We start from the raw sequence: 14,328 nt of genomic DNA, 5'->3' as shown, positions 1-14,328 counted from the left end.
AAAATAAAGGGCTTTCAAAGAGAATAAAGAATAAAACAGTGTTTAAAAAATTTTTAGACTAGGAAAGGAAGCCAATGTTAGGAGGGTCAGTTTGAGGCATCATCATAACTAAACTACTATGACTAGTAGTAACAGCAGTAGCAGTAGTCATAATAGTCGTATTACTTCTATCATTACCATCAGTACTGTTACCTACTGTATCAGGTTCCAAGCACTTTACATACATGGTCTATAATCCTCACAAAGCTCTATAATGAAGCTGTTTATCCTCATTTTTCAGAGAGAAGATGTTTCATAGAAAAGTTATATATCTAAAAAGGACTGTGGCCAGGATTCAAACCCACATTTGAATCTTAGATGACTATAACTATAGAAAATACAAAGCTAGAGTATAGCAGAGTGGTAACAGCTAAAGAAACAAGCAACAAGGGAATGAATACAAAGAGAGAAAAGAAGAGGAGGAAAGGGAAGGAAAGATCAAAGATCAGACAAATCAAACGGCATTTCATGTAAGAGTGGATGACTGAAGAAAACATTAAACATCTACCTCTAACATATTGCTTTCATTATTCTACAGTTAAGGTAAGCTGCCACAACTAATCCAGAAGATAAAGGCCTCTCTTAGAATGCTTTAAAATGTCCCTCAGAGTACTAAAGTATTCAAGCAATCATATTTCCTATACTTGAGTTTCTTCTCTTCAACTATTTTAATATCCTTTCAAATACACATTTATGTATCTACAACAGCAGACACATCTAGGTATATTTTATATATTAGGTCTTATAATTTTTAACCCATGTTTGTATCAATTGCTCTTTTATATTTTGCTATTCATACTCACCTAAGTTTTGGGGTTCCATAACCCCCACTGATCTGACTTTAAGAAGACCAAAATTAAAAAGATAAAAACCCTGAGTACAGAATCTGGTGACTTCTTTTCTACTGTGTACTAATTCCCTCTTTCTGAATTCTCTGATATCTCAATAACCAACCCAACTTATATTACACCACAGTACCAGATGATCACATTTTCAATTACTGGTCCACTGAGTTACATAACTATAATTAACAATATTAGCTCATTTTCATTTGTGACATACATAATATGTGCTATGGGCATGACACACATGCATGGTATCTCACTTAATCCTAACAATAAACCTATAAAGAGGGCATTTATAATCCCAGCTTTATACATGAAGAACTGAAGGTCAAAGCAAATAACCCACTTTCCCCAAGTAACAGAGATGGTAAAAGTAGAAATTGGAATTAGTACACTAGTCTGACTTGGACTATTTGTTACAGGAAGCATTTATTGCAAAGAAGGTCTGCCTTAGGCTCCTCAAAGTACTGAAGTATTTAAGGAAGTACTCAGCAGAGGCATCAAGAACAAGATTAAAACAAGGACTTGTTATAGTTAGAAAACAAAAAGTATAAAACTTAGAGCTGTGCCATCTAATAGAAATATAATGCAAGCCAAATACGTAATTTTAAATTTCTCAGTATTCATATTAAAAACTAAAAAGAAACAAGTAAAATTTATTTTAATATATTTTATTTAATCTAATAGATCCATTATATCAATTCAACATGTAACCAATAGAAAAAATTACTGAGGATTTCATCTGTTTCTTTCATACCAAGTCTCTTGAAATCTGGTATGTATTTTGTACCTACGATACATCCCAATTCTAAGTCACATTTCAAGTGCTCAACAGCCACATGTGACTACTGGCTATACCAGACAGTGCAGAGAATAGACAATTACCTATCTGTGAAATATATTCTTACATTTCATTATTACCATTCTAACCTCAATGAAGCAGGGACATGATACCAATTTGTAATCCTAAAAAACAAGTACTCATACAGCTATTGTATATAAAGCAGCACCAAAATAATCATTAATTATTGTAATTTTTTCAACTATAATTTTCTAGTACACTTTAAATCAGGTTCGTAAATACAAAATAGCAAAGAAGTTTCAACTTCAAAGTATGCATTCAGATCAAAGAAAACTATGTAACTGGACACAACAGTGAATTAAAGTCACTGAAAAAATGAAGCTGTAGTATTAAAAAATGAAATACGTTAAACATATTTCCAGAGATTTTTTCAATATTAATCATCAAGCAAAGAATCATCTAAAGTGTACCAACATGAAAAGTTCTCACTCTTGAGACTATTTCAAAATCCTAATTAACTCTCTACAAAGATTATTCTGAAAACTATATATACATTTTCAGTGATCTGAAGTTATTTAGCTTTTGGACATATTCCACAAAACCGTTTTTATGATAATAATGTACTACTAAAGCATTATGGAAAATCAGGGAAAATACACAGTTAATTTGTAATATACAGATTATTAGTTAGGAAAGATATCAATGATACCAATAGTTTATATTATAAAGACCACTAACTAGCTCATGTGAGAACAGTAATGAGCAGGTTCACTATTCTTCTCCTCTTCTACACCATACAGTTTATTATGAACAGTGGAGAATAAACGTATGAAATGTGAAAGGACAGGCAGAAAAATACAACATGTGATGAATTTCATAAGAATCACAAACTTGATTTTTAAAATATGACCTGTTTTCTTATAGCATGAGTAAGATGCTTTTTAAAGTAAAGAAGTTTTCATAAAATTTGGTATGGTCTGAAACTTGCTCACAATACAGTCAAGGTTCCTTCAAGATATTATTTACCTGTAGGGTTTACATTCAGTATCTGCTCGTTTTCTACATCCATCGTTCCTTAATTTCACTTGCACTGATTAAATTACCAAATGGAACTCTTCCTCTGGGATGTATTTCTTTAAAAAGAAAAAAAAAAAAGCTTCAACATCTTCCAAACCAATATAATTAACGTAAATTCAATTTACTTACTCAGACTGTTAAAAAAAAAAAATCACCACATAATTCCATTTTTTTTTTAAAGCATTCACTCTACTTTCAAAGAGCTTCCCCTAATTAACATTTGGTTTCAATCTTCTTGATAAGTTTATCTGTGTCAAAAAAAAAAAAAAAAAAAAAGCCTGTATTGCTGAATGTGCCAAAGCACCCCTTTAACTTGGAATAAAAGATGTGTTTGCTACCGTACGACCCAGCAATCCCACTACTAGGCATATACCCTGAGAAAACCATAATTCAAAAAGAGTCATATACCACAGTGTTCATTGCAGCTCTATTTACAATAGCCAGGACATGGAAGCAACCTAAGTGTCCATCGACAGATGAATGGATAAAGAAGATGTGGCACATATATACAATGGAATATTATTCAGCCATAAAAAGAAACGAAATTGTTTGTAATGAGGTGGATAGACCTAGACTCTGTCATACAGAGTGAAGTAAGTCAGAAAGAGAAAGACAAATACCATACGCTAACACATATATATGGAATTTAAGAAAAAAAAATGTCATGAAGAACCTGGGATAAGACAGGAATAAAGACACAGACCTACTGGACAAATGACTTCAGGATATGGGGAGGGGAAAGGGTGAGCTATGACAAAGCGAGAGAGAGGCATGGACATATATACACTACCAAACATAAGGTAGATAGCTAGTGGGAAGCAGCTGCATAGCACAGGGATATCAGCTTGGTGCTTTGTGACCGCCTGGAGGGGTGGGATAGGGACAGTGGGAGGGAGGGAGACGCAAGAGGGAAGAGATATGGGAACATATGTATAACTGATTCACTTTGTTATAAAGCAGAAACTGACACACCATTGTAAAGCAATTATACCCCAATAAAGATGTTAAAAAAAATAATAATAAAATGAGAAAAAAAGAAAAAAAAAGCTTCAACGTCTTCCAAACCAATATAATTAACGTAAATTTAATTTACTTACTCAGACTGTTAAAAAAAAACACCACATAATTCCATTTTTTTAAAAGTGTTCACTTTACTTTCAAAGAGCTTTCCCTAATTAACATTTGGTTTCAATCTTCTTGATAAGTTTATCTGTGTCAAAAAAAAAAAAAGCCTATATTTCTGAATGTGCCAAAGCACCCCTTTAACTTGGAATTAAAAGATGTGCTTGCTACCATACGACCCAGCAATCCCACTACTGGGCATATACCCTGAGAAAACCATAATTCAAAAAGAGTCATATACCACAGTGTTCATTGCAGCTCTATTTACAATAGCCAGGACATGGAAGCAACCTAAGTGTCCATTGACAGATGAATGGATAAAGAAGATGTGGCACATATATACAATGAAATATTACTCAGCCATAGAAAGAAACAAAACTGAGTTATTTGTACTGAGGTGGATGGACCTAGAGTCTGTCACACAGAGAGAAGTCAGAAAGAGAAAGACAAACACCATATGCTAACACATATATATGGAATCTAAAAAAAAAAAAAAGGTTCTGACGAACCTAGGAGCTGGGCAGGAATAAAGGCAAAGATGTACAGAATGGACTTGAGGACACGGGGAGGCGGAAGGGTAAGCTGGAACGAAGTGAGAGAGTGGCATGGACATATATACACTACCAAATGTAAAACAGATAGCTAGTGGGAAGCAGCCGCACAGCACAGGGAGATCAGCTCGGTGCTTTGTGACCACCTAGAGGGGTGGGATAGGGAGGGTGGGAGGGAGACGCAAGAGGAAGGAGATATGGGGATATATGTATATGTATAGCTGATTCACTTTGTTATAAAACAGAAACTAACACACCATTGTAAAGCAATTATACTCCAATAAAGATGTTAAAAAGAAAAAGATATGTTTGCTATACATGCTTATTTCAAGTTAAAGGAATATATACACATTCCAAATTTTTTAGGAATACCAGGCCTCATAATTAATCTGCTATACATAGATATTGATTAGTTTGTTACCAATGAACTCTAAGAACTAGTACTCTAACATGCAAACAACACGGTTTTGGTTTAAAAAAAAGACACGATTGACTTATTTTTCACACTAAAACATATCTGAAGGCAGATAAATCTGCCATTTCATCACGTAGGCATCTGTAATTACTGTTCTAAGACTGAGATCAGGAGAAATTTTTTAACATCTTTATTGGAGTATAATTGCTTTACAATGGTGTGTCAGTTTCTGCTTTATAACAGAGTGAATCAACTATACATATATCCCCATATGTCCTCCCTCTTGCATCTCCCTCCCACCCTCCCTATCCCACCCCTCTAGGTGGTCACAAAGCACCGAGCTGATCTCCCTGTGCTATGCGGCTGCTTCCCACTAGCTATCTGTTTTACATTTAGTAGTGTATATATGTTCATGACACTCTCACTTTGTCCCAACTTACCCTTCCCCCTCCCCGTGTGTCCTCAAGTCCATTCTCTATGTCTGCGTCTTTATTCCTGTCCTGCCCCTAGGTTCTTCAGAACCTTTTTTTTTTTTTAAGATTCCATATATATGTGTCAGCATACGGTATTTGTTTTCCTCTTTCTGACTTACTTCACTCTGTATGACAGATTCTAGGTGCATCCACCTCACTACAAATAACTCAATTTTGTTTCTTTTTATGGCTGAGTAATATTCCACCATATATATATGCCACATCTTCTTTATCCATTCATCTGTCAATGGACACTTAGGTTGCTTCCATGTCCTGCTTATTGTAAATAGACCTGCAATGAACATTGTGGTACACAACTCTTTTTGAATTATGGTTTTCTCAGGGTATATGCTCAGTAGTGGGATTGCTGGGTCCTATGGTAGTTCTATTTTTAGTTTTTTAAGGAACCTCCATACTGTTCTCCAAAATGGCTGTATCAATTTACATTCCCACCAACAGTGCAAGAGAGCTCCCTTTGGGAGAAATTTTTAAAATCAGCATTTTCTATAATGAGAGAATTACTTTTATAATCTGAAAAACCCTTTTTTTTTTTTTAAATCTTACCTATTTAAGAAAGGAATAAGTACAATGATATTAGCATCTCTATATTTTAGACCTTGGTTTCAAAATGGCTTAAAAATTATTAATGCTGGAAGGTTCTGGTTGATGAAATCAGTTACCTTTTATTTAGACAATTAGTGATAAAAATCAACTGTTATTTGTAAAAAAAAAAAAAAACTATCAAAATATATTTTCATAAAAACTATGACCATAAGATTTAACCAAATGTGATTTCAGAATCTCTCTGGAAATATTTTTTAAATAGTGGTTTAGAGTACTTAAGTATTTAACTGTTTAAGAATTTATCTGAAAGTAGGCATAGAGGGAACTTTCCTAAACATAATAAAAGCCATATATGACAAGCCCACAGCAAACATCATCCTCAATGGTGAAAAACTGAAAGCATTTCCACTAAAATCAGGAACAAGACAAGGTTGCCCACTCTCACCACTCTTATTCAACATAGTTTTGGAAGTTTTAGCCACAGCAATCAGAGAAGAAAAGGAAATAAAAGGAATCCAAATCGGAAAAGAAGAAGTAAAGCTGTCATTGTTTGCAGATGACATGATACTATACATAGAGAATCCTAAAGATGCTACCAGAAAACTACTAGAGCTAATCAATGAATTTGGTAAAGTAGCAGGATACAAAATTAATGCACAGAAATCTCTGGCATTCCTATATACTAATGATGAAAAATCTGAAAGTGAAATCAAGAAAACACTCCCATTTACCATTGCAACAAAAAGAATAAAATATCTAGGAATAAACCTACCTAAGGATACGAAAGACCTGTATGCAGAAAATTATAAGACACTGATGAAAGAAATTAAAGATGATACAAATAGATGGAGAGATATACCATGTTCTTGGATGGGAAGAATCAACATTGTGAAAATGACTCTACTACCCAAAGCAATCTACAGATTCAATGCAATCCCTATCAAACTACCACTGGCATTTTTCACAGAACTAGAACAAAAAATTTCGCAATTTGTATGGAAACACAAAAGACCCCGAATAGCCAAAGCAATCTTTAGAACGAAAAAAGGAGCTGGAGGAATAAGGCTCCCTGACTTCAGACTATATTACAAAGCAACAGTAATCAAGACAGTATGGTACTGGCACAAAAACAGAAAGATAGATCAGTGGAACAGGATAGAAAGCCCAGAGATAGACCCACGCACATATGGACACCTTATCTTTGATAAAGGAGGCAGGAATGTACAGTGGAGAAAGGACAGCCTCTTCAATAAATGGTGCTGGGAAAACTGGACAGGTACATGTAAAAGTATGAGATTAGATCACTCCCTAACACCATACACAAAAATAAGCTCAAAATGGATTAAAGACCTAAATGTAAGGCCAGAAACTATCAAACTCTTAGAAGAAAACATAGGAAGAACACTCTATGACATAAATCACAGCAAGATCCTTTCTGACCCACCTCCTAGAGTAATGGAAATAAAAACAAAAATAAACAAATGGGACCTAATGAAACTTCAAAGCTTTTGCACAGCAAAGGAAACCATAACCAAGACCAAAAGACAACCCTCAGAATGGGAGAAAACATTTGCAAATGAAGCAACTGACAAAGGATTAATCTCCAAAATTTACAAGCAGCTCATGCAGCTCAATAACAAAAATACAAACAACCCCATCCAAAAATGGGCAGAAGACCTAAATAGACATTTCTCCAAAGAAGATATACAGAATGCCAACAAACACATGAAAGAATGCTCAACATCATTAATCATTAGAGAAATGCAAATCAAAACTACAATGAGATATCATCTCACACCAGTCAGAATGGCCATCATCAAAAAATCAAGAAACAATAAATGCTGGAGAGGGTGTGGAGAAAAGGGGACACTCTTGCACTGCTGGTGGGAATGTGAATTGGTTCAGCCACTGTGGAGAACAGTATGGAGGTTCCTTAAAAAACTACAAATAGAATTACCATATGACCCAGCAATCCCACTACTTGGCATATACCCTGAGAAAACCAAAATTCAAAGAGAGTCATGTACCAAAATGTTCATTGCAGCTCTATTTACAATAGCCAGGACATGGAAACAACCTAAGCGCCCATCATCGGATGAATGGATAAAGAAGATGTGGCACATATACACAATGGAATATTACTCAGCCTTAAAAAGAAATGAAATTGAGCTATTTGTAATGAGATGGATAGACCTAGAATCTGTCATACAGAGTGAAGTAAGTCAGAAAGAAAAAGACAAATACCGTATGCTAACACATATATATGGAATTTAAGGGAAAAAAATGTCATGAAGAACCTAGGGGTAAGATAGGAATAAAGACGCAGACCTACTGGAGAACGGACTTAAGGATATGGGGAGGGGGAAGGGTGAGTTTTGACAGGGCGAGAGAGAGTCATGGACATATACACACTAACAAACGTAGTAAGGTAGATAGCTGGGGGGAAGCAGCCGCAAGGCACAGGGATATTAGCTCGGTGCTTTGTGACAGCCTGGAAGGGTGGGATGGGGAGAGTGGGAGGGAGGGAGACGCAAGAGGGAAGACATATGGGAACATATGTATATGTATAGCTGATTCACTTTGTTGTAAATCAGAAACTAACACACCATTGTAAAGCAATTATACCCCAATAAAGATGTTTAAAAAAAAAAAAAAAAGAATTTATCTGTTTAGGTAACATAGGTTAGATGTAAGTCCTTCCAGCCATTTATAATCATTTCCCCAACAGTGTGACCTTTTTTTAAGATATAAAGTGCACAAATTAATAAGAATGACTAATAAACTAATTACAAAAAAGCATTTAGTTTTTATATAACATAACCTACTGTTAGTTGTCATTTTAGAAAGACGATATGATGCCTCCTGAAACGCAAAGGGAAAACTGACTTTTAAATTCCTCAATATGTACCATTCTAACATCTTACAAGTTTTACAGCCCTTTTCTCCAGAAAACTTCTCCTTTCTCCTACCAACTTCAGATTTAGGGGAAAAAAAATGAACCTCAGAAATAAGTACATAGAGATAATGGACATATATACACTACCAAACGTAAGGTAGATAGCTTAGTGGGAAGCAGTTGCATAGCACAGGGAGATCAGCTCGGTGGTTTGTGACCGCCTGGAGGGGTGGGATAGGGAGGGTGGGAGGGAGATGCAAGAGGGAGGACATATGGGGATATATGTATAGTTGATTCACTTTGTTATAAAGCAGAAACTGACACACCACTGTAAAGCAATTATACCCCAATAAAGATGTTAAAAATTAAAAAAAGATATATATACAAAAATAGTTTGCAAACATAAACATTTAGTTTCCTCCAGGACTGAAAATGCCTTATCTGTTTCATTTCAGTATATGAATTACATGCTATAGGAAAGTGAAAATGTCACATGATACGTGTGTGAGATTTTTAAACTGGAGTTACATTTAAAAAATCATTTTCATTCTTGATACAAATATCTTCAAGAGAATACTTTCTGCAGAACCCAGCTAATAAAGGAAATGATTATAACTAATGTTTTAAAAGCCCTTTATAATTCAAAAAGAATTTTACATGCATCATTTCATGTACCTCTCCGAACAATCTTGAGGTAGGAACTCCACTTTGCATACAACTAAACAGATTCAGAGAAGGTAGATCACTAATCTCTCCAAAGAGAGATAGCTGCTCACTGGAAGAACCAGGATTAGAACCCAGACCTTCTAAATCCACTACTGTTTGCACAAGTTCAACGCAAGACTTTAATATCTCACAGGAAGGCTTTTCTAGGGTTAACAGAGAGAAGCTTACTAAAACACAGACCCCTACTGTTAAAACAAATTTTTAAATACTGCTTTTCAAACACTAAAAATAATACCTAAACTATTACACAAAAGACAGGCAAAGAAAATTATCAGGTAATTGACTACAAATAACTTACCAGGTTTGTTTTTATTAAATATTTATCACAACAACAAGAAAAAGTCCTGTCTGGGTCTTTTGGCAATGATAACACATTCAAGAACTCAGGCACACTTGACAGCAACACAGGTGTTTTAAAAGAGTTTACAGAAAGATAAAGATGTGCTCCCTGTTTTTACTCTCTTCAAAGTAATGACGGTTTCCAGTTACTTAACAATCCTTAAAATTTTTGCCCCAAACTTAAACGTAAAGCAAAAAATCTAAACTCCACATCCTTCATACTAAACCATAAAATTAATTTTCAGTAAGAAAACAAAACTGTAAGTTAGACAAAAGGCTGAAATTAAACATTGTTTTCATTTCTCCAATGTGTTTCACAGAAACATACAATCAGAAGTATTCAATTGCCAAGACATTTACTAAAAGAGTCTGGCTTTCCCACCTCACCTCCCCCCAAAAATCTATTTCCTGAAATATACCTCATAAACCACTTCGACATTTTTTTGGAGTCAAATTTAGGCCATATATTAACTACCACTTGTATTCATTCCAGGGCTACAATCATAGCTAACTAGCCATTTAAAACAAAATCAGCTAAAAGCATTCGACCACAATGATGCAAAAATAAGCAGGAAAGAAAAATATCATTTATTTTTGCACTCCTAGCAACCATGTTTCCTTTCTCATTACTACAACAGAAAAACCAATCAAAATATAACTCAAAGACGCTTGCTGAGATATTACGGAGTTTAATAAACCTGGAATAAAGTAAAGTTAAGGGCATAAATACCAATAATTTACAACACATCTGCAGTGGTCCTTTTTTAAAAAAAAAGTGAAGGGTGGTTCCTAAAAAGCCTTACATTAGCAAGAATGCCAACATTCTAAAATTTAACAGTGAAAATGCAACAAAAACACAGGCGGTGACTTTTTTCTCCCCCAGAGGAAGGTGCATTTTTAATCATTTTAATCATCTGTAGATATCACACAGTTGCTAGCTACGCGGTCAGTTCTCACTAGGGCGTAAGGAGACAGGCGATTTTGACGTCTGCAGTTTTGAAGCTCTTGGAAAAACAAACACCCTCCCCTTGAACACTGCAGCACCAAACTGACAAATGCAGCCTATACAGCAAGCGTTTCACAGAAGGGGGCTCCCTTCCTGCCTTTGTTTTCTCCTGGAAATTTCATTTAAACTAAACAAGCGACCCTTTACCCGACGTTGGGGGGGGGGCTCTGCGAAGTACGCGCAGGGCCCGGGCGGCGGGCACGTGTCCGCCTCCCAGAAGCCACTCCCGCCGCGCAGGCCGGGACTCTCGCAGCACCCATTCAAGGCCGACCCCCGGGGGATGCTGGACCGGGGCGGCCGGAGGGCCGGGTCTGGGAAGACGGGTCGGGGCCCCAAGGAGGCCAGGGGGCGGGGAAGGCGCAAACCTTCCTCACAGGATTTCAGTCAGGCCAGAAACTCGCCTCCAGACGCCCACCCCCAAAGGAAAATGAAAACTCGGCCTTCTGGGGGACGAGGAGCCCCTCGCCGGCGAGCGCCCCGCGCGCCCCTCTAAGCCCGGAAGGGGTCCGGGAGGCGGCGGGCCGGCGCCGCCACGCTCTGGGCCCAGGCCTCCTCAGCCCGGGGCGTTGGGGCCGGCGCGGCTGGGCCTGCCGAGCTCCAACGAGGCAGCGGACCCCTCCCCGCCGGCTCGGACCAGACCTGGCCGCGGCCTCCACGCCCCCTCCCCCTCCCAACGAGCGGCTGCCTCCGAGAAGAGGCAGGGGCTGCGGGAGAGGTCGCAGTCGTCCCAAGCGCGTGAGCCGTGCCGCCGCTACTGACCCCTCAGGCCGCCGCCGCTCGTCCACGTCCCTGGTCCGCCGGCCCCGACACAGCACCTCAGACCCTGCAGCCGCCTCGAAGCGTCTCGGGCCAGTTTCGCTCTGTTTTTGTTTTGTTCTACCCAGTAACACGGAGGCGACAGGTCAGCGTTTATTGGCCGAGGTGAAGAGCTCTTCTGGCCAATCGTGGCGGTAGAGCGGGAGTTGCGGAGGGAATGGGAGGGAAGTGAAACGTGGAAAGCTGGGCAAGGGCGCGGGAGGGCGCATGCGCATCGGGCTCCGGGGCCTGGCTGGAGCGGGAGCAAGAGCGGGGAGGGAAGCTGGAGTGGGGGGAGGCTGGGAGGCGCGGCGGGATGGAAGTGTGGGAGAATCGGGCTGCGGACTAGGCTGAAGCCGCTCACCCATTCTCCTCACAGGCCGGTCAGAAACTCGGCGGAAGCAAAGGCTTTGGGCTTCCTGAGGGGCCCTGCCTCAATTTCCCGACACTCCTCAAGGGGATACCCTTAACCTCTACATTTCCTTCTCCCGCTGGCCCCTGCTCTCTCCTTAGCTCCTACTGTGTGCAAACCCCATGCTAAGAAGATTTGCGAATGTGCTCGGTCCTTTGAGGTTGAAATCACTCCCATTTCGTAGATGAGGAAACAGACTCAAAAACTCTTTGAAGTCCCGTTGCTAAGTATGCCTAATCGAGTCCCTGGGGTTCAAACTCACACACGTATATGGAATCTAAAAAAAAAAAAAAAATGGTTCTGAAGAACCTAGGGGCAGGACAGAAATAAAGACGCAGATGTAGAGAATGGACTTGAGGACACTGGGAGAGGGAAGGGTAAGCTGGAACGAAGTGAGAGAGTGGCATGGGCAAATATACACTACCAAATGTAAAATAGATAGCTAGTGGGAAGCAGCCGCATTGCACAGGGAGATCAGCCCCGTGCTTTGTGACCACCTGGGGGGGTGGGATAGGGAGGGTGGGAGGGAGACGCAAGAGGGAGGGGATATGGTGATATATGTATGCATATGGCTGATTCATTTTGTTGCGCAGGTGAAACTAGCACAACATTGTTAAGCAATTATACTCCAATAAAGGTGTTAAAAAAAAAACACACATTCCCAGCTCCAAGGTTGAGGTTTTCAACCATGGCTATAATTTCTTCATTGAACCTTTGGCCTCCCGTGGCTGTTCTCTGCATCTTTTCCTCCTGGCTGCGTTCTCTTTGGCTAGTCTTTTCCTCACATTCTCCCTAGTTTCCCTATTCTCTCTGTCGTCTCAGGAGAGGACTTAGCCAGTATCTCTGGCCAGATTTTCTGATTGTCTGATGTGCAACACCTGAATGGTCAATTAGTCTTTCTGGAACCAAAGTGAGTTCCTTCCCCTGGCTTACCCCTTTCTGCCAGTCATCCTGCCTGGGAATCATCTCTAATGCTATTATTTCCCTACACACATGCAACACACATACACACACACACAACAAAAATCTGTTGCTAGCTTCCCATTACCTGCTTGGAGCATTACCTCAGCCAGGCATTCAAAGCCCCATGGATGGGCTTCCCTGGTGGCGCAGTAGTTGAGAGTCCGCCTGCGGATGCAGGGGCCACGGGTTTGTGACCCGGTCCGGGAAGATCCCACATGCCGCGGAGCGGCTGGGACTGTGAGCCATGGCCGCTGAGGCTGTGCGTCCGGAGCCTGTGCTCCACAACGGGAGAGGCCACAACAGTGAGAGGCCCGCATACCACAAAAAGAAAAAAAAAGCCCCATGGTGTGACTTGAAGACTTTCTAGCCATATCTCTCCACACCCCTCCCAGTCTACACACACCCCTCCCAGTCCACACACACCCCGTGACTGCAACCCACTTGGACTACTCACTGTTCCAAATGCTTCCCCACCACTTTGAAACGCCTCTCCTCTTAGCTCTGCTTGATGCAGTCCTATCCATGCCTCATGGGTCTCCCACACAGTCCTCCTTAAGCCTCTTACTTGATATGATCTGCCAGTCTCCTGATTCCTCTATTGGCTTGTTGCACCTCTAGAGGCGCTGATCACATTCTACCTGACATTTTATCTGAGTCCATGTCTCTTCTCCCCCATTAGACTGTCACCTTGTTGACAGCAAGACCTGTGTCTTACTCATCTGTTATTGTTGTAGTGCTTAGGAAGATGTCTTGCACATTTATTGTACCAGTGCAATAAATACAACTTGATCCAGGTTCACAAAGGTTCTCAGCAGCTGATGCTTATCCTCATCTCCTGGCCAGGTGCCTCCTGGCATGGCCAGGTTCTGAATTAGCTTCATGAGTCACTTTTTAAAAGCAAAGCTTCCTGGTCAAATTCAATTTTGTTTTGTTGTTTCTTTCCATCACCTACAACTGTCTCCTTTCCCTTCTCTGTCAGAGCGCCACTATCCTCCACTGATCACTGACTTCTGGCTCCTTTTTTATCCATCCCGTTCTTTCTCCCCGTTTTCCCTTTCTGACTCCTGCTAGATTCTTTCATTTACTCATTTAACACATAACCTATGGCACACACAGGCTGCAATGGGCAGGCACCCCAAGAACGATGAGATAACAAGAGTGGGATAAAATTACCCATTTTTAAAAGCATCTAAAACAACCGCTATCTTTAAGCAAATTACCCCCAAAAGGACCTATTATAAAGTAAAATGTTCACATTCTTTTTACCTATTATCTCAAAGACCACCCATGATGCCTGGCATCC

General features: G+C 39.6%; 1 protein-coding gene across 4 annotated transcripts in view; it reads right to left on the bottom strand.

Annotated features, from left to right (window-relative positions):
• The window catches only part of PDCD4 (programmed cell death 4), a 32,472-nt gene extending 20,440 nt beyond the window's left edge, over window positions 1–12,032 (bottom strand). For 2 of the 4 annotated variants that reach the window (XM_032608873.1, XM_032608874.1), the window contains exons 1-2: window positions 11,615–12,032; window positions 2,713–2,819 (exon numbers count right to left, since the gene is read on the bottom strand). In XM_032608873.1, the coding sequence (XP_032464764.1) occupies window positions 2,713–2,755 (43 nt within the window). In that variant the 5' untranslated portion in view covers window positions 2,756–2,819; window positions 11,615–12,032. The remainder of the gene's footprint in view (window positions 1–2,712; window positions 2,820–11,614) is intronic. The other 2 variants (XM_032608876.1, XM_032608875.1) reach the window with 2 other exon arrangements.
• Window positions 12,033–14,328: the final 2,296 nt, after the last annotated feature.

This window comes from Phocoena sinus, chromosome 16, assembly GCF_008692025.1.
Source record: "Phocoena sinus isolate mPhoSin1 chromosome 16, mPhoSin1.pri, whole genome shotgun sequence".
NCBI classification, from domain to species: Eukaryota; Metazoa; Chordata; class Mammalia; order Artiodactyla; family Phocoenidae; genus Phocoena; species Phocoena sinus.
This window is presented reverse-complemented; position numbering and strand designations above follow the sequence as displayed.